Source organism: Gordionus sp. m RMFG-2023, chromosome 1, assembly GCF_954871325.1.
Source record: "Gordionus sp. m RMFG-2023 chromosome 1, tfGorSpeb1-WG-v2, whole genome shotgun sequence".
NCBI classification, from domain to species: Eukaryota; Metazoa; Nematomorpha; class Gordioida; order Chordodea; family Parachordodidae; genus Gordionus; species Gordionus sp. m RMFG-2023.
In genome coordinates this window covers 62,568,572-62,589,430 of record NC_088775.1, presented here as the reverse complement: position 1 = coordinate 62,589,430, position 20,859 = coordinate 62,568,572, and the positions used below count along the sequence as shown (strand labels likewise).

General features: G+C 25.0%; 1 protein-coding gene across 6 annotated transcripts in view; it reads right to left on the bottom strand.

Annotated features, from left to right (window-relative positions):
• Positions 1 to 20,859, bottom strand: part of LOC135931307 (glycerophosphodiester phosphodiesterase domain-containing protein 5-like) — a 47,376-nt gene that overhangs the window by 9,373 nt on the left and 17,144 nt on the right. For 4 of the 6 annotated variants that reach the window (XR_010573009.1, XR_010573008.1, XR_010573010.1 and 1 more), the window contains exons 7-9: positions 20,378 to 20,647; positions 7,702 to 7,839; positions 3,446 to 3,618 (exon numbers count right to left, since the gene is read on the bottom strand). Coding sequence is in view for 3 of the 6 variants with exons in the window: in XM_065468323.1 (XP_065324395.1) it covers positions 3,446 to 3,618; positions 7,702 to 7,839; positions 20,378 to 20,647 (581 nt within the window). In the remaining 3 variants the exon portion in view is untranslated. The remainder of the gene's footprint in view (positions 1 to 3,445; positions 3,619 to 7,701; positions 7,840 to 20,377; positions 20,648 to 20,859) is intronic. The other 2 variants (XM_065468325.1, XM_065468326.1) reach the window with 2 other exon arrangements.

Here is a 20,859-nt window from a genome sequence, read left to right as displayed (position 1 = left end):
ATACATTAGGTGAAATGAATATAAAAAAAGTGTTTTGTTTATCATTATGTCTTAATTTAAATATGATGTCCAAAAATATAAGTTTCACATTGTGTCACTTTTTTCAAGGTATCTTTTTGAAGTATCTGTATCTTAAATATTTATATTCAAGTACTATTTTATATCTAAATACTTTTTAAAATTTCTATACCTATCCCTGTCTGTATGTATGTGTTACATTATAGGAATTAATAAATTAAAATATTGGTTATTGAATAGTAATATGTTTTAATTTATATAACGTACATTCATTATATTTATTCAAATAATATTTTTATTTTTGTTATGAATTCAAATTCAACTTATATTACTTTTTATTTTTGGTAACCTTACTTTTTGTTTTTTTTGTTTAATCATATATATTCTAATTTTAAATAGTATATATATATATATATACTATGTGTAAAAAAAGAAAAAGTAGTTAATAATAATAAAATACATTTTTACTTACTCACACGTTTATCCTCCTTCTTTCTTTTCAGTATAAAAACGATTGGTGGATAGGATTTGTGCAAGAAGTGGATGTAAATAGAAAAATGGAAATAAATTTTCTTATCCTAAAGGATACAGATCTCCTTTTCATACATAAAAATAATATTTTAACAATATTGAGCCCATCAAGGGCGACTAAGAATACCTATAATTTACCGCAAAACGAAATTATAAAAGGCGTCATAAAAACTTAATTTAATGAAAAGTCGAAAATAGGTAATATATTTCATGAATCTTAATTTAATTATATTTGCAAAATTAATAATAATTTTTTATGAGAAAAAGATTATTATACCCAGAGCTAAATAATCTAATATCATGATATTAATGCTGAAAAATCTTATTATTTATGTTAATAAATGGAAAAATTAAAAAAAAAATAATTTCAACAAAAATGCGTTATTTTTTATAGTTGTTACGAATGTGTTACGAATGTATTTATTATCACGAATGTGTTTTAATTAATCAATTACTTTTTGTTAAAGGCTATTACTTTTATTTTTCTTGTTTTAATTTTCCTTATTATTTAAATTCAATTAATAGTTCACTCTAAAAAAAATACTGTATATCATCAGATTATGATGTGATAAGGAATTATCTAATATATATATATAATCGCCGTAATCAAGAAATGAACGTTTTCTTATTCCTTAATGTTAATTTTTATTTTTGGAATCAACTTTCCTATCATCTTAATGTTTAATAAATCGAAGGAGACTAAATACCTCTAATGTTAAATTATTTTTTTAAAAAAAAATAAAACTTTAAAAATAATTTTTTTTTTTATACATCAACGAGATTCGAACCACTGACTTAACGTTCGTTAGACAATCGTTCTTTCCATATATTTAATTTTGTAATACAATTCTTCTTATATATGAAACTATATTATGATAAAGTAATTTAAATATATCAATATTTATCTTTTTTATTGGAAGCTCCAGGCTTGGAAAAACAATTTCAAAATTATTATCGGTTGGCCAGGTCTGAGAAAAATTTTTTAAAATTATAATGGTGGGATGGGCTTGGAAAATAATTTTTATTGGAAGGTGAAAAAAATTTCAAAATTATTATCGGTTGGCCAGATTTAAGGAAAAATTTTAAAATTATAATGGGTTGAGTTTGAAAATTATTTTTATAAATTATGTTGGGCTACGCTTGGGGAAATTTTTGACCTAAAACAAATAAACCAAGGCCCATATCTACGCTGCTATCATCTGAGTCATTGCTTCTGATTTTAAATTCATTATGATTTTTAAATATTTTATTCCAGTTCTCAACTACCAAAATTATTATGATCTTTGGTTGGGGTTGGGGAAATTTTTTCAAAATTATTATGGCCTTGGATCTTGCTTGGGAATTTTTTCAATATTAAATAATAGGCATAGATGATCAGTAATATTTTAACAAATAATATTGATATGGGTATCAAGTAAAAGCTTTAAATATATTTTGACTCAAAACATAGCATTTAAACTTAGTTTTAATGGATTGGACTTGACCTGAAGGTGGGAGGGAGTTATAAAGAATAAAAATTGGATATTATTTTCAAATAACAGGTAACAACTATCACACGAGTAAGGAAAAAATTCTCATTCCCCGTCATTTTTTATGGAACCAGCAATGCGGACTAAGCTCTGGTACTCTTAGTTATATATTTTTCATTTTGCCCTTCAAGAAAGACGGGTCATCATACTTTTCTCCCTTATTCGATGATAGATGAATCAGAAATTAAGAATATCTTACGAGGTGTGATTCACAAATTTATCTTTTTTTAGCCTAAATTTTAATATTTTTATAAAATATATTAATTAAGTATATTTAGTACCATATACACAAACTAATTACCCCTCAACCCCGTCATTCTTGACGGGTTATTAACTAGTGTGTATTATATTTTTGTTATAATGTTTTAAATTTTATATGAAATAAATTATTCCTTAGCTAAATCATGTAAAATCAAAGGAGTGTTATCTTTAGAAAAAAATTTTCATTTATTTTTTTAAATCGCAATAACTAAAAAACCCAAGGCTGCCCAAAGTTTAAATTTTTTTACAAATAGATATAATGTAAATATATAATTCAAAGAAATTCGGAAGGCGAAACATCTGGAGCTTTTAGGTTAAAATTTATAACGTAAATAAAAACTGCAACAATATTATCTAAAAAATTTTTTAATATTTACTAAAAGTTTATAATAGAATTATAAAATAACACCTAATTTTATTTTAAGCATTCTTATTGTATTTTGCGAAGAAAAGTCATTTTTGGCGATATCTCAAAAAAATATTAGTATAAGGAGGCTAGAATTTTGGATTTGATGCCTTTTAATAATGTTCTCTTAGTATGCAAAATTTTATCAAAATTAATCGATTTGGTATCGAATAAAATACTGAAAATTGCAAAAATCATAAAATATTAAAAAAATGGAAAGAGAAATAATAAATTCATTAAAATATTTAAGAAATGCTAATATGATATATTTCTAAACAAGGTTCATGGAGATTCATATAGCATTTTTTGCATGCCTTTCAATAATTATATTTTTTGCATAAAGCATTGATATAAATTAATATAACAGTACGCATTTAAGATTTTGACCATCCCTTCTGGCTTACTTCAGTATTTCATATGATCAGAAAATATTTAAAAATATTCTATTAGATAGGTAAATTTGTAATTGTTTCTGAAGAAAGATAGAATTATGAATATTGTGGAAAGAAAATCTGATTGAATAAGATAATTGCCAAAATAAAGTCAATATTTCAAAATGTATTTACAATGGGGCATATTCAATTCTAAAATCATACTTATAAAAAATTAATTTTTCTAAAGTCAGGAAGGACTCAATATGATAGTAAGTTTTTTAGGAAATTTAAAAAGATATGGATCAATCATATAAGTAGGATAATACTTTATATCGCTAATTTGGCTTTTAAAGTTTCCTAAATTAAGTTTACGACATCCCAATCGCGTTAAGTTGGTTATCGGTATAGGGAGAGGGAAGACGTATGTGAAATTCGGATATTTATCTATTAGAGGATTAACACCTAAATTGTCCCAACGTTTATCAGCTATCCACCAAACCTAATTCATTTTTTTTATAATTTACGATTATATCATGAAAATATTGAGATTGCTTTAAAGCGACACTTATCTAAAAATATACTTTCATTTAAATGGGAAAGATTAGAGGTTATTCGCATTATATTTTTTTAAAAGTAAGCTATTACACATTGTATTAAATAATTAGTCTATTTATTTTTATGTATTAAAAATATGACTAAATTAGGTTCAACTTTTAAATTAAAAAAAATGGGCTAACAAAATTTGGTAAGTAACTAGCATTTTTATTTTTTTAGTAATTATAAAAAAAATAAATAGCACAGACGCTAATCACTTTAGTCTTGTTAAAAAGCATAGTAATGACTTTGGCTCAAGCAGGCTGAGGAGTTGTCTCGAGTCTAATGTTGAGCCAAAATGTAATTATTTAAATAAATTTAAAAGAATATAATAAATATCTAGAATTCGTGTACCATACCAAGTTTCTTCATATATATTTTTTAATATTTTTATTTTTTTTGTTATTATTATTTTTAATATTATATTATATTATGAAAATGGATTTATTTATTTGATGTATTTTTAATAAAAAAAATGATATGCTGCTATAGTAATATTATTTTTGTTACAATTTATTAGTGATTTTCACGCCCAAAATTTTAAGAAAAAAAATCTGATAAGAATTTTAAATCTTCTATGTAAATAATTTTTGAGGAATTCTTTTGATAATTTATCATAAATAAACAATCCTCTAGGCGAAATCTTTTATATTTTTTCCTTTAACATTTTTGTAAAATTATCTATTTTTTTAAGTATATTAAAAGAGATAGTTTTTTCTAAATAGTTTTTTTAAAATATTTATATTAAACTTTTTTATATTATTTTATATGATCTTTTTAAGGATAATATTTTAATGTGACAATTGACATATTCGTTATTTTTTAACATTTTTGAAATTTTTTGACACAAAAGGGTAAAAATAATATTTATATTGTAAAGATGTTAAATTATAAATATGATGTTCCTTGGAAAAATGACAATTATCATAATCGGTATTTTTTTAAAATATTAGATTTTTTTGACACTAATTGTCAAAAATATGTATTTTTAACATGTTAAATTAAAATTTCAATTAAGATGTAATATATAAAAGTGTCAATTATCGTTATTTTTAGTTTTTTGATGTAAATTGGCAAATTAAGTATTGCTAACATTTTAAATTAAGAATTTAGTGAAGATGTACCCTAGATAAATGACAATTGTCATAATAGTTATTTTTAAAGTTTATTGATTTTTTGACGCAAATGGGTAAAAATATAGGTTGTAAACATATCAAATTAAAATTTCATGAAGATGTACGATAGGAAAGTGGACAATTGTGATAATCGTTATTTTAAAAGTTTGAATTTGACCCAAATGGGTTAAAATATAGATTGTAAAATGTCAAATTAAAATTTCATGAATACCATAGGAAAGTAAGTCAATTGTCATAATCGTTATTTTTAAAGTTTTTCAATATTTTTTTGAGAAATCATTTAAAAGATATTTTGTTTAAATTTTATTGAAATAATTCAGAAAAATCACAATCTTCGTTCTTTAACTTTCTTATTTGTTTTATGAGATATGTGTTGGTACCATTTGGTGAAACAAAAAAAACAAATGGAAATTTTCATGCTCATAATCGTTGTCCCTTTAATCCTGCTTAAAATATGCAAAGTGATTACTAAAGAGAGTTGTAACTCATATTAGATTCTAAAAATTTATGATATGGACAATTTTATTCCTTTAATTAATAAATTTTAATTCTACATCTATTAAAATTTATAACCCTAAATGTTAGCAAAAATTTTTGATATTCAAGGCGAAATCGTGCTGAGTCTGAATTTAGGGTAATGAAAAGAACTTAAAAAACATGTTAACAATATATATTTTAACCCATTTAGTCAAAAAAATTCAAAAACTTTGAAAATAACCATTATGACAATTGTCACTTTTCTATGATATATATTCATGAAATTTTAATTTAACATGTTTACAATCTATATTTCTACTCATTTGCGTCAAAAAAATTCAAGAAACTTTATAAATAACGATTATGACAATTGTCACTTTTTATTATGCTATATCTTCATGAAATTTTAATTTAACATGTTTACAATATATATTTTAACCCATTTACGTCAAAAAAATTCAAAAAACTCTAAAATAACGATACTGACAATTGTCACTTATCTGAGTCAACTCCTGAGCTGACTCGAGCCAGCCAACTCTTATGGCTCAATGAGCCGGCTTGAGCCTGAGTCGATTTCCGGCTTAAAAATTGGCTGCGTTTAGGGCTAAGCTGGCTTGACTCAGCCATCTAACTTGCCAGGTTATAACTGCTGCTTTCATATTATATTTATAATATAAAAATATATGCATTCTTTATCAGATTCAATTACAAATATTAAAGTAAAATAGATAAAGCGGCATTAAAGAAAAATTAATCATTAATAAAATGTTGAGTTAATGTAGGATTAATTATCAAAATATCTATAGCTTAAAAAAAGAAATGATTTATATTTTAATTTCCATATCTATAAAATAAAATGTACAAAAAAAATTTAAAAACAAAAAAATAAAATATTATTAAAAAATATATAAGGGTTTAATTTATTTACAAATTTTAAATTTGTCTATTAATCGCATGGGTATAAGCATAAATAATATAAAATAATAATTAAAAAAATTACACTATGAGATAAAAAAAACAAATCCAATATTATAATAAATAAAAAATATAAAAATTCAAAAAAGAGTTACAAATTAAAATTAGTGAATAAATTTTCTCCACTTTTATTTCTTTTAACATTAACCTTTTTTTAATTTGTCTTACATAGCCATTAATAATTAATATAAAATAATAATTTCAAAAAAATAAATTAGACGATAAAAAAAACAAATTCAAAATAAAAAATATTACGAAAGAATGATTAAAAATGAATCAGACTAGATAGAGTATAGTTTTTTAAGTTATCAATAAACAGGTGAGCGACCTCTAAGTTCTGAAACAACTTCAGCTAGCCCATTTATGTTGCTTATCTAGCTAGCTTGCTGAATCCATTTTTTCACTCAAAACGTGGTGGTAGAACACAAATTCTACATAATTATATTCTTAAATGCCACAATCACATACAAATAAATTTCGGCTCAAAATTGAACTCATCCTGAGCCAGCTTGTGCCAACTCTGAGCCTGCCGACTCATATGTCTCAATGAGCTGGCATGAGCCTGAGTTAATTTTCAACTCAAAAACTAGCTTAGTTTAGGGCTAAGCCGGCTTGGCTCAGCCGTTTAACGCCACTAATCACAAATAAATAAATTTCGGCTCAAAAGTCGGTATGAGCCAACTCCTGAGTCGACTCATATGGCTTAATGAGCCGGCTTGAGCCTGAGTCAAATTTTCGATTCAAAAACTGGCTGAGTTTAGGGCTAAGCCGCCTTAGTTAAGCCATTTAATAACATTAATCTCAAATATATATATTTCGGCTCAAAAGACGCATTGAGCCAACATCTGAGCCGATTCGAGCCAGCCGACTAATATGGCTCAATTAGCCGGCTTGAGTTTGTGTTTCGACTCAAAAACTAGGTAAGTTTAGGAATAGGGCTCACCTCCGCCGTTTAACAACATTAATCTCAAATAAAAAAATTTCGACTCAAAAATCGGCTTGAGTAAACTCCTTAGCTGACTTGAGCCTGAACCGAATTTTAGGCTCAAAAACTGGCTGAGTTTAGGGCTTAGCCGGCTTGGCTTAGCCGTTTAACAACACTAAGTCACTTACTTCTAAGTAGTTGCAATCAGTATTATTTTAATAAATTTTCCGTGGCGAAAATTTTTTCCCTTAAATTTAATGCATATAAATATTTTTAGTTTTCAATGTTAAAAGCATATTAAAAAACAATTAAAAATAATTTTAAAATTAACTACATTATTTTCAATTGTTTTTTTCAGCCTTATTTATATCATTAAAAGATGTATCTTCATTGAAATCATATTATAAATCGTGTAAATATCTATTACCTTACCAGTTAATACATGACTAATATTTTTAAAAAAATGAAGATTTACTTTATTCGGTGATATTTTCGAACGATCTATATTATCTAGAATAATTTGTTGGAGTAAAGGACCATATGGATGCTTACAAGAGCAAAGCTTTTTGGCCAAATGTCTGCAATCGAACGAATTATGAAAAACCGAACGATTCTTAAAAAATTCGTTTATTTAAAACATATATTAAGACTTGGGTTTCTTTAAATTATTTGGTGTAAGATGCTTAATGATTTAAAAATACTTTATGCATTTTTATTAGGAAGGAATCAATAGTTAACCGTATGAGCATTTCTTGGTTCGTAGGATTAAAATAAATGAGTAAAATTACGGAATCAACTGAATAACGATTAGTTATAATATTCCTGCTAAACATCGCTTAGAGGTTCTTTTTTAATTTTTTTAAACTGGCTATCTAATCGACCAGAATGAAACTTGGCATATAATTTATTTATATTGTAAATGTTAATAAAATCCAAATTTTCGAGCGCCAGCTCAAACTAATCCAAAGATATACGTTTTAAAAAGTCGAAAATCGCGTAATACGTGATTTCATTAAATCTTGTTTTTTAAGAGTTACAAATTATATATCATTTTATAGCCCTTAAAATTTTACATTGGAAAATTGAAAAAAAAAATTAAAAAATTCCAAGTGTTTTCGTATTTCCGGTAAAAATAAAAAATTAACATTGTTAGGAAGGGATTTTTTTGGGGGTGTTGATATTCTCTAAAAATGTTTATTACCTTTATATTAAACTATTTAATAAAAAATCTCGAAAGCCATTTTTGTTTTTTTAATTTTATTAAATTTTTTATAAATTTTATAAATAAAAAGATAATATAGATGGCGTTATATTAAATTTTTTATAAAATATATATTTAATAAAAATATGTAAAATATTGGTATTAAAATTTAAAAAATCGATTAAGTATAACTAATATGATATCCTGGGGCAATAAGTAAGGAAGCAGCCCATACGGATATGATTATTAGGACACTATATTTAAAAATTTTCATTTTTGTTTATTGGACAAGCATCCTTAGCACCCGGCTGTCCAAGCCTGTCGGTGACCGGGGTGTCATCTCTAAGCTCCAAAATTCATTTTACCATATGTCTTTACACATCATTCATCGAAGAAAAAGCCGAGAATTCTTACGTTACTTACCAGGATAGAACCTGGGACTCACTGTTTCCAAGCCTACATCATAACCCACTAGGCCACCCCGACGATAGGCCACCCCAGAAAACCCAGATAGATTATATGCTTATCTCTCGCAGAAGATTAAAAGATGTAATAGACTGCAAAGTCATCCCAGGAGAAGATATTGCCGCGAAACACAAGCTACTAGTCATGGATTTACACATCACAAATAAATCCACTCAAAACAAGATAAAACTTGAATTTGCCTAATTGCGTGGATAGCATCAGTTGTTGATCTTCCAGGCATAAAGCCAAACTGAGTCTCTCCTATTTGGATTATGTTTCCTAACCTTTTTTCTATTATTTTTTAGTAGAGTTTAAGACAGTGTGACATTAGTTTTATGCCCGCCAAACAGCGAGAAATAAATTCTAAGTATATAAACGGAGCTCTGAAAGTAATCAAAAATAAAGATGGGAAATTGATAATAAAGGAAAAAGAAATAATGAATAGATGGAAAGAATATATTTAGGAGCTTCTCAACTTTAATCCCCACATACTACATCTAGACGAACACTCCCCATGTCAAAACCTTATAATACCAATAACAGAACAAGAAATAATCACATGTCTCAAGCATACAAAAAACAACAAAGCTAGGGGTCCAGATGATATTCCAATAGAAAGCCTTAAAGCACTAGGAGATGATGGAATACATCTCACAAATCTGTACAATAAAATACAGGGAAATGAAGAGATCCCTCAAAAATGGAGGCAGAGCTATCTAGTTCCTATCTTCAAAAATAAAGGGGATCCACACAATTGTCAAAATTACAGGGGCATAAAACTAATGTCACACTATCTTAAACTCCACGAAAAAATAATAGAAAAAAGGTTAAGAGACATAATCCAAATAGGAGAGACTCAGTTTGGCTTTATGCCTGGAAGATCAACAACTGATGCTATCCACGCAATATGAGTGAAAAATACAGGGAAAAGAACAAAAAGCTACACATGGTCTTTCTCAATCTAGAAAAGGAGGCCTTTGATAGAATCCCTAGAAAACTTATCTGGTGGGCGCTACGCCACAAAAGGGTTCCCGAAAAATATATAAGAATAATACAGGATATGTATATAGGCAATAATACAATGGTCCGTAGCACAACTAGTACTTCAACAGGCTTCACAATAGCCGAGGGAGTTCATCAAGGGTCGGCTCTCAGCCCACTTCTCTTCATAACAGTAATAGATGTATTAGCACAGTCTATATCACAAACAGTCCAGTGGAATATGATATTTGCAGATGATATTGTGATACTTGCCGAATCCAAGGATGAAATAAAAGAAAGATTAATGAGCTGGATAAATATCCTAGAAAAGCACGAACTAAAAGTAAATAGAGAAAAGACAGAGTATATGGTGATAGGAGGAGATGAAACAGAGAGCATTGATATAAATGAATGGCAGATATTGGCAATTGAAAGCTGCAAATATTTGGACTCCACTATACAAACAAACGGCACAATAGAGAAAGAGGAGATCTTTATCTGGAGTGCTCTTTGACAATAGAATCCCACAAATTGAAGGGAAAAATTTACAGTTCCATAGTACAACACACTATTCTATATAGTTCGGAAACATGGCCAACCAAAGAATCAGACGAGAGAAGTCTACAAACTATGGAGATGAGAATGCCGAAGATGATTGCTGGGGTTACGCATTACAAGAATACTAGGAAGTTTAAGGTAGTGCCCATTAAAACTAAGATAATAGTAAACAGACTTAGATGGTATGTGCATACAATGAGAAGGCCCATGAACTACATAGGAAATAAGGTTGAGTTTGGAAGTGATGGGTAAACGTAAAAGAGGAAGGCCAAAACTTCAATGGAGCCATAAAGTTAGAGCCAATATGAAGAAGTATAAAAATAAAAGAGATAGTATGAATAACATAAAGTGGAGAGAGATATTGAAGGAGCTTGCCACCAGAAAAAGTGAAAGCCAAAGAGAAAAAAAAAATATTTTAAAATTTTATATACAAACAATTATAAAAAAACCTCTTGCTTTAATCTTTCCCATTTTTAGCTTATTAATAGAATTTCCTGAGGTGATAATTTGTAGGTATGTCCTGTCACTGTTATAGGATCTACTATCGTTATTATTTGATTAATGTGCAATCATATCTTTCCACATTTGTGGGTTAAAAGAAGGATGGTGATGGTCCATGGGGATGTAAAAGGAAAAATATATCTTCTCAGTAATTTCATTCTTTTTTAGTACTGTGGTTAACTACCAAAAATCATCATAAACACATGTTAGGAATCCTTTAATATCAGCAAAGACAAATTATCGGCATTTGAGATATTGTTAATTTGAAAGTCCTCTGCATATGAATATATTTTTGATTTAAGTTTACTTAAACTCAAAGGAAATACAGCATATATTTCCCGAGTTCCTGGTATGGGGCGAGCTAAATTGAATTTTTCTCGTAGTTTAATCTCTTCTAAATTGTATTATTCGTTGGTTATTATGTAAAATTTACTGACAACATGTTTTGTTTTGCAAACTGATATAAATCAACTGGTGTTAAAATGTGTCCAGAACTGGTGCGCTGAAGGCTTGAACGTGCTGCTAATATTTTTAATGTTCCGCTAAGCCCGTCATATGAACTTTTCCATGAAATGTAGCTGAAAAATGTCATTCAGCTGCTACACTAAAATCTGATTTATGATAACACAGATTTATAAAAAAAATTTTTTTATTGTGCAGCTGATCCGTCAGAGCAGTAATATATTTTACTTGGCCATTTTCTTAAATGATCAAAAAAAATAAAGATAGTAGATCCACAACAGTGAAAGGATATATCTACAAATTATATGGCCTCAGGAATTTCTATTAATAAGCGCAAAATAGAATACGATAAAAATAAGAGATATGTTTTTGTAATAGTTTGTATAAAATTTTAAATATGTTTATTTTACAATATAGCATCCTATTAATAATAATCATATCTGTATGGGCTGCCTGCTTACATATCTCCCCAGGACATCATATTGGTTATACTCAATTGATTTTTTAATTTTGATCCCAATACAATTGATATTTTTATTAAAAATATTATATTATTATAATTTTTGAATATAACGCCATTATATTATCTTTTTTTATATATGTTAGCGTCAATAAATTTTCAGCAATGTGATGTAGTGGTAGGCAATGTAAATGTGAGATTTCGGCAATGTGTTCTATTTTACAATTTATAAATTTATTATTTATTTAAGATTAATTTATTATTTATTTAATATTAATTTATTATTTATTTAATATTAATTTATTTTTTGATATAAAATAAATATATCAATCAAAAAAAATATGTAAAAAAATAATATAACAAATTATAATATATTATTTCAATATACTTAAAAAAAATATCAAAAAAAATATATTTAAAAAAATAATATAACAAATTAAAATATATTACCTCTAAAGTTTTATTTAATAATATAAACCAAAAAACAAAAAAAAATTATCTATCAAAAAAAATCTACGTAAAAAATAAATATATAAAAAAGTAATTATATTAAAATAAAAATATATAAAAAAAATTATATTAAAAAAAAAATATCAATCAAAAAAAATATATAAAAAAATAATTATATTAAAAAAAAATATCTATCAAAAAAAATATATAACAAATTATAATATATAAAAAAAAAATATCAATCAAAAAATATATATAAAAAGATAATATAACAAATGATAGCTAATTTTTTTTTGTTTTTTGGTTTATATTATTTTTTAAGTAATATATTTTAATTTGTTATATTATTTTTTTTAAATATTTTTTTTGATTGATATTTTTTTTTAAATTTTTTAGATAATATATTTTAATTTGTTATATTATTTATTTATATATTTTTTGATTGATATTTTTTAATATAATGGTTTTTTATGTATTTATTTTTCACGTAAATTTTTTCTTGTTATATTTTTTGATATCTATTTTATTTTTTGTGTTATATTATTTTTTTAAATATATTTTTTGATTGATATTTATTTTAAAATAATTTTTAGATAATATATTTTAATTTGTTATATTATTTTTTTATATATTTTTTGATTGATATTTTTTATTATAATGGTTTTTTATGTATTTATTTTTCACGTAAATTTTTTCTTTATATATTTTTTGATAGCTAAATTTTTTTTTATTTTTTGTGTTATATTATTTTTTTAAATATATTTTTTGATTGATATTTTTTTTAAAATATTTTTAGATAATATATTTTAATTTGTTATATTATTTATTTATATATTTTTTGATTGATATTTTTTAATATAATGGTTTTTTATGTATTTATTTTTCACGTAAATTTTTTCTTGTTATATTTTTTGATATCTATTTTATTTTTTGTGTTATATTATTTTTTTAAATATATTTTTTGATTGATATTTTTTTTAAAATAATTTTTAGATAATATATTTTAATTTGTTATATTATTTTTTTATATATTTTTTGATTGATATTTTTTATTATAATGGTTTTTTATGTATTTATTTTTCACGTAAATTTTTTCTTTATATATTTTTTGATAGCTAAATTTTTTTTTATTTTTTGTGTTATATTATTTTTTTAAATATATTTTTTGATTGATATTTTTTTTTAAATAATTTTAGATAATATATTTTAATTTGTTATATTATTTTTTTATATATTTTTTGATTGATATTTTTTAATATAATGGTTTTTTATGTATTTATTTTTCACGTAAATTTTTTCTTGATATATTTTTTGATATCTAAATTTTTTTTTATTTTTTGTGTTATATTATTTTTTTAAATATATTTTTTGATTGATATTTTTTTTAAAATAATTTTTAGATAATATATTTTAATTTGTTATATTATTTTTTTATATATTTTTTGATTGATATTTTTTAATATAATGGTTTTTTATGTATTTTTTTTCACGTAAATTTTTTCTTGATATATTTTTTGATAGCTAAATTTTTTTTTATTTGTGTTATTATTATTTATTTAAATATATTTTTTGATTGATATTTTTTTTTAGAGATAAGATATTTTAATTTGTCATAATTTTTTTAAATATATTTTTTGATTGATATATTTTTTAAATGATTTTTATATAATTTATTTTTAACGTAATTTTTTCTGTTTTATATCTTTTGATTCCTAATTTTATAGGTAAAAGTGACAAAAGGTATAATCGTAATTTTTGAACTTTTTTAAATTTTTAAAAGCAATTTTCATTGAAGATGTATTATAGAAAAGTGACAATTGTCATAATCGTTATTTTTGAACATTTTTTAGTTTTTTTAAAGTAAATAGGTAATATTATGTTTTGTAAAAATGTTAAATTAATATTTCAGTGAAGATGTACTATGGAAAAGTGGCAATTGTCATGATCGTTATTTTTAAAATTTTTTTAGTTTTTTTTAAGTAAATAGGTAAAAATATGTTTAGTAAACGTGTTAAATTAATATTTCAGTGAAGATGTACTATGGAAAAGTGACAATTGTCATAATCGTTATTTTTGAACATTTTTTAGTTTTTTTTAAGTAAATAGGTAAAATTATGTTTAGTAAACGTGTTAAATTAATATTTCAGTGAAGATGTACTATGGAAAAGTGTCAATTGTCATAATCGTTATTTTTGAACATTTTTTAGTTTTTTTTAAGTAAATAGGTAAAAATATTAGTAAACGTGTTAAATTAATATTTCAGTGAAGATGTACTATGGAAAAGTGTCAATTGTCATAATCGTTATTTTTGAACATTTTTTAGTTTTTTTTAAGTAAATAGGTAAAAATATGTTTTGTAAACATGTTAAATTAATATTTCAGTGAAGATGTACTATGGAAAAGTGACAATTGTCATAATCGTTATTTTTGAACTTTTTTGATTTTTTTTAAAGTAAATAGTTAAAATTATGTTTTGTAAAAATGTTAAATTAATATTTCAGTGAAGATGTACTATGGAAAAGTGACAATAGTCATAATCGTTATTTTTGAACATTTTTTAATTTTTTTAAAGTAAATAGGTAAAAATATGTTTAGTAAACGTGTTAAATTAATATTTCAGTGAAGATGTACTATGGAAAAGTGACAATTGTCATAATCGTTATTTTTGAACATTTTTTAGTTTTTTTTAAGTAAATAGGTAAAAATATGTTTAGTATACGTGTTAAATTAATATTTCAGTGAAGATGTACTATGGAAAAGTGTTAATTGTCATAATCGTTATTTTTGAACATTTTTTAGTTTTTTAGGTAAATAGGTAAAAATATGTTTAGTAAACGTGTTAAATTAATATTTCAGTGAAGATGTACTATGGAAAAATGTCAAATCGTTATTTTTGAACATTTTTTAGTTTTTTTTAAGTAAATAGGTAAAAATATGTTTAGTAAACGTGAAAATTAATATTTCAGTGAAGATGTACTATGGAAAAGTGTCAATTGTCATAATCGTTATTTTTGAACATTTTTTAATTTTTTTAAAGTAAACAGGTAAAAATATGTTTTGTAAACGGGTTAAATTAATATTTCAGTGAAGATGTACTATGGAAAAGTGTCAATTGTCATAATCGTTATTTTTGAACTTTTTTGATTTTTTTTAAAGTAAATAGTTAAAATTATGTTTAGTAAAAATGTTAAATTAATATTTCAGTGAAGATGTACTATGGAAAAGTGACAATTGTCATAATCGTTATTTTTGAACATTTTTTAGTTTTTTTAAAGTAAATAGGTAAAAATATGTTTTGTAAACATGTTAAATTAATATTTCAGTGAAGATGTACTATGGAAAAGTGACAATTGTCATAATCGTTATTTTTGAACTTTTTTGATTTTTTTTAAAGTAAATAGTTAAAATTATGTTTTGTAAAAATGTTAAATTAATATTTCAGTGAAGATGTACTATGGAAAAGTGACAATTGTCATAATCGTTATTTTTGAACATTTTTTAGTTTTTTTAAAGTAAATAGGTAAAAATATGTTTTGTAAACATGTTAAATTAATATTTCAGTGAAGATGTACTATGGAAAAGTGACAATTGTCATAATCGTTATTTTTGAACTTTTTTGATTTTTTTTAAAGTAAATAGTTAAAATTATGTTTTGTAAAAATGTTAAATTAATATTTCAGTGAAGATGTACTATGGAAAAGTGACAATAGTCATAATCGTTATTTTTGAACATTTTTTAATTTTTTTAAAGTAAATAGGTAAAAATATGTTTAGTAAACGTGTTAAATTAATATTTCAGTGTAGATGTACTATGGAAAAGTGACAATTGTCATAATCGTTATTTTTGAACATTTTTTAGTTTTTTTAAAGTAAATAGGTAAAAATATGTTTAGTAAACGTGTTAAATTAAAATTTCAGTTTAGATATGTTTTATATTATATAGACACTAACAGGAATATTAACATTAAAATTCCTAAATTCGCTATTATTTATATATTGAAAATTAAAGATGAATTATTTTCCTGTAAATGGTCAATGCCTTGATTTGATTAATCTCGAGATTTCAGCATGAATACATTAATGTCCTCAAATGATAAAAAATTTTACTATTACGATTACACCTTAATCCTCATAGCAGCCGGAAATGTTTTTTAACATAATTTATAATAGTAGACCGATGTATAAATAAAATATTTTTAGGATTAATCTATTTTTTTCTAAAATATTAACTGCGAAATATTTAAATATAAAATCCTGCATCGGTTATTTGTATATCAACTAACTATAATATCTTTGACTTATTTATTTCAATTCTGTGAGTAAATATATTTTAAATATTTATTCACTTTAGTGAACTATCTAAAATTACAAGTTAGAGCTATTGAGATGTATATCTATCACTAAATACATTTTCATGAATATATTTATAAACGAAATAAAAAAAATTTCTCACAAATTTTATAAGGTCGTTATTTTTAATATTTTTGTGACATAGTGGTATATTCTTAATTATTTTTAAATAATATTTACCAAATCAGACATATTTGGTAAAATGGGTGGGAATTTTTTACTTCCCCCCCTCCCCCCAACTTTATACGCAACTTAATATTATGTTAAAATACATTTTTACGCCATATTATTAATGGATATCTGGTAGCAAGCCTTCCCTATAAGACTATATCTTCATAATAGAAAAAACAATATTTACAATACACATTTTTTATTACTATATAATTCTATATAAATATAAATGAATCATTTATTTTGACATAAATTATTTTTTGTATGACAATGTGAATTGCAGGACACATTAGATGCCAAATTAAACGAAGTTTTAAATATAATATCTCGCAATTCTAAAATAATACTATCCGATTGCGTCCCCACGGTTGAGGAAAAGATATATTAGAGATCTGCAGGCTCGGCCCGGGTACAAGGGCCAGGCCGTATATTTTTTAAATATACCCGCGCCGGGCCTTTAAAAATACCCAGGCCGGGCCAAATATTTTAAAGCATTTTAAACGCAATCATTATATAAAATAATTAAAAAATTGTCACATTAATTCACTTATCAATTTCCTAATTCCATTTTTTCGATTATTAGGAAAACGTTTCTAATATTTTTCAAATTAATTAATCAACTAATCATTATTTTAGGTGATATTAAATCAAATTAAAAGCAAAAAAGATTCCTGTGTTATAAAAAATTATTTTGGTCGGCATTGAAATTTCTGTTAAGTAGTGAACTAAATATTTTTGGAATAAATGAACGGCAATTGTATTATAAACGAGAGATTCAGATATTATTACGAAACTAAAATCGTTTAAATTATTAAGTGACTTGTAATAAATTACAAAAGGATGAATGGTAACTTGAAATTTATTCCAGTGAAACCCCTGTACTTCATCTTGAACCCCACTGGCATAATTTTCGGCAAAATTTGCCTGAACGATATATTCTCCTTCATTTAAATTAATTTTAAGAGAATTCATGAATATTGTTTGCTGATTTGTTATGAATGAGTGTAATAGTAAATATTTAGCTTTTCGAAAAGTGTTTTTAAAAAAATTGGAGGCTGATGAAGGATAGTTGAAAGATCTGTACGATCTGTAGTTACCCATTGCTTGTAAGTAATATATTCGATATCACTTGAATATAATATTTCACTTATCATGGCCTTTAAATAAAAATATCCAGGGCATTGAGCATAATCACCAAAAAAGCATTTTGATAATGCTGCGTTACAAATTATTTTTGGCAATATATCCTTATATGTAATTTTAATTAAATCTTCATTTAAGGTAATTTTGGGCAAACTCATCAGCATTAATTTTGTGTTTTGATGAATGGAGCAAACACATATTGAATGGGTACCACTACTGCCAATAAATACATAATTCTTGGGACGATGATCACAAAATTTAGAGAATCCAATTTTGATATTTGAATGAATATCTTTAACTTAAAGATTAATTCTCTTAAATTAAAATTAATTTTTTTTGGACTTGAATCTTTTAGCTATTTTTTATTATAAAAGGAAAATCCCATTTCTCAGGCATCGATCTACTATATTCATAATTGCTATAAAAAGTTTTGACAATAGCAACGGTGACGGCATCTATTGTCTTACCGGGTTTAGGATTCGGCGTTGAAAAAAAACACTTTTTCTTTTATCAAACCTTTTAATTTTAACGCCATATGACATGAAATATTAAATTCTTTTACAATTGTTCTTACTGTCTAATTTGATGGTAATAATGTTAATAATCTATATTTATTTGTAATCGACATTTGTGGGAAATTTATTTTTAAGATATCTAGAATTTCATAGAATTTTTCATCATTTGATGAAGATAATGGTATAATTTTAGTCGTTAAAACTTTTTTTACACTAGATATTTTTTTCTTTGTATATTTCTTTTCACATAAGCATTTTCTTTTAATGGGAAATTCCCCTATTGATTGTAGATATATTAATGTTATCAATAGCCTCTTGATTAATTATATGAGGGGAAGAATCAATATATACATTGTCATTTGAAGTATAAGGAATGTTTGCTAATTTTTGCCGGCATGAAGAGCATAACAACAATCTAAATTGATTGGTAAATTTTTTGGGTCATCCAGGGTAGAATCGTTCTTAGATTCTTGCGATAAGCATGTCTCTGTAGATTAAATGGGTTGCAACATTTTGATATTTTACATTTGAAAACAACTTTTTAGCCCATTACCTAAATTATTTAATAGAATAAAATTTTAATTGATCTACACCTAGAATATAAGTTTTTGCACTCTTCAAATTCCGAATGTTATTGGTAGATAGATGATATAATAAGCTGCAGGCGGTTTGAACTATTTAAAATTAATCTGAACGGGCAAGTTAAAAATATTATGCAGAATGTGAGATCGTTTTAAACAGTTTATTTGTAAAATAATATGCTCGTAAAATATAATCGATAATATGCCTAATAAAATTTTTTTTATACTGCAGCGTTATACATTATCGAGCTGATTAGTCATTCGCTATAGTAGCAAAGTAGAGATCTAAAAAATGTAAAACTTTTTAAGGATGATGGGTGGGGGAGGGGGGGGGCAGAACTGGAAAATTTTATCACATTTCTTATAAACGTGTCAATATTTTCATTTTTCGAATAATATTTTTTTCCAATTTTTGGTAAAAATGTATATTTCGGAAGTCGATAGCGTCGCCAAGATTTTGACATCGTATATATATTTATAAATGGGTATAAATAAAAAGCAAAAAAAATAAACAAGCTCCCCTTTTTGCTCAAAAATACAGGTAAAGCAATATAGGTAAACCGAAAGTTACAGACTCAAATTAGCGCCAATTTTTATTGTTTTTTGATAAGCCCTTAAGAGATTTTTTTACCTACAATATGATATATTATTTTTTTTTACTATAAATAGTTTTTGAGATAAGCATTTAAAAAAAATTTCAGATTCCAAAGTGGCTCTTTTTTGTACCTATGAGCCCATATATCTCGAGAACCAGGTGTGCTAGTTAGCTAAAATAAACGGCTTCCTCATTTTTTTTTACCTATCTAAATATTTCCAGAAATTTTTAACAATTTTAAAACGAGTCGGCCGAATCGTAATAGATTTGAGGTGGAATGGCTCACCCTCAATATTATAGTATACTTTTAAAGGGAAAAATTAATTTTAGATAAAAATCATTTTATCTCTTTAATTCAGACAATCACGTATGTTGCCAAAGGGAGCGCAAAACTGATATTTATATAAATGACTATATTAAATTAAATAAGGAACAGCAAATAAGGGAATTAATCGACTAGTCGAATAGACTTTTACGACAAATGGGGAGATAAAATAATTTGCAGTTATTATATATGGATTTCATATTCGCTTAAAAACGATCCGTAAAATGCCAAAAAGTATTTTTTTAAAACCAAGGCCGTAAAAAAAATTTATAGACCATGGCCGAAATAATTTTTTTAAATCCGGGCCTGGTCGTGCAAATAGCACATCTGCAGGTCTCTGCTGTTCAATATTCATACCATTCATAAAAAATTGCGATTATAATACTTTCATACCAAATTATAGCTCACCATCAAATATTTGAATCTAGGATTAAGACTCCATGGCAATAGGGTTTTCTGGCTACAACAATTGGCATGCAATTTTGACCAATCTATAATTTCGATCATCTCAACGCACTCTTCTGGAAATTTGGCATCAAAAATGATATTTTTATCGTATAATTTGGCTAAGCGAAGAAACTCCGAAAATAAAGGCAGGTTTTCAGCGGATAACAAGGCAGAAGCTTGAGGTGGTAGACGATAAGCATTGCTAAAGGGATCTTTCTTTGGAAATTTAAAAAAAAAATTATTTTCCATATATAATTCGTGAATCTTGGACAGGACTTGGAAGAGTCCTGCCCTGTCTTTCAAGAAAGACCGAAAAGAAGGAATGACAAGAATAATTAATAATAATTTTTAAAATGTCAAAAAATATCCTTAAAAAATTAAATGCCTTAAAATCTTTTAAGAATTAAATATAATTCAATGATAATATT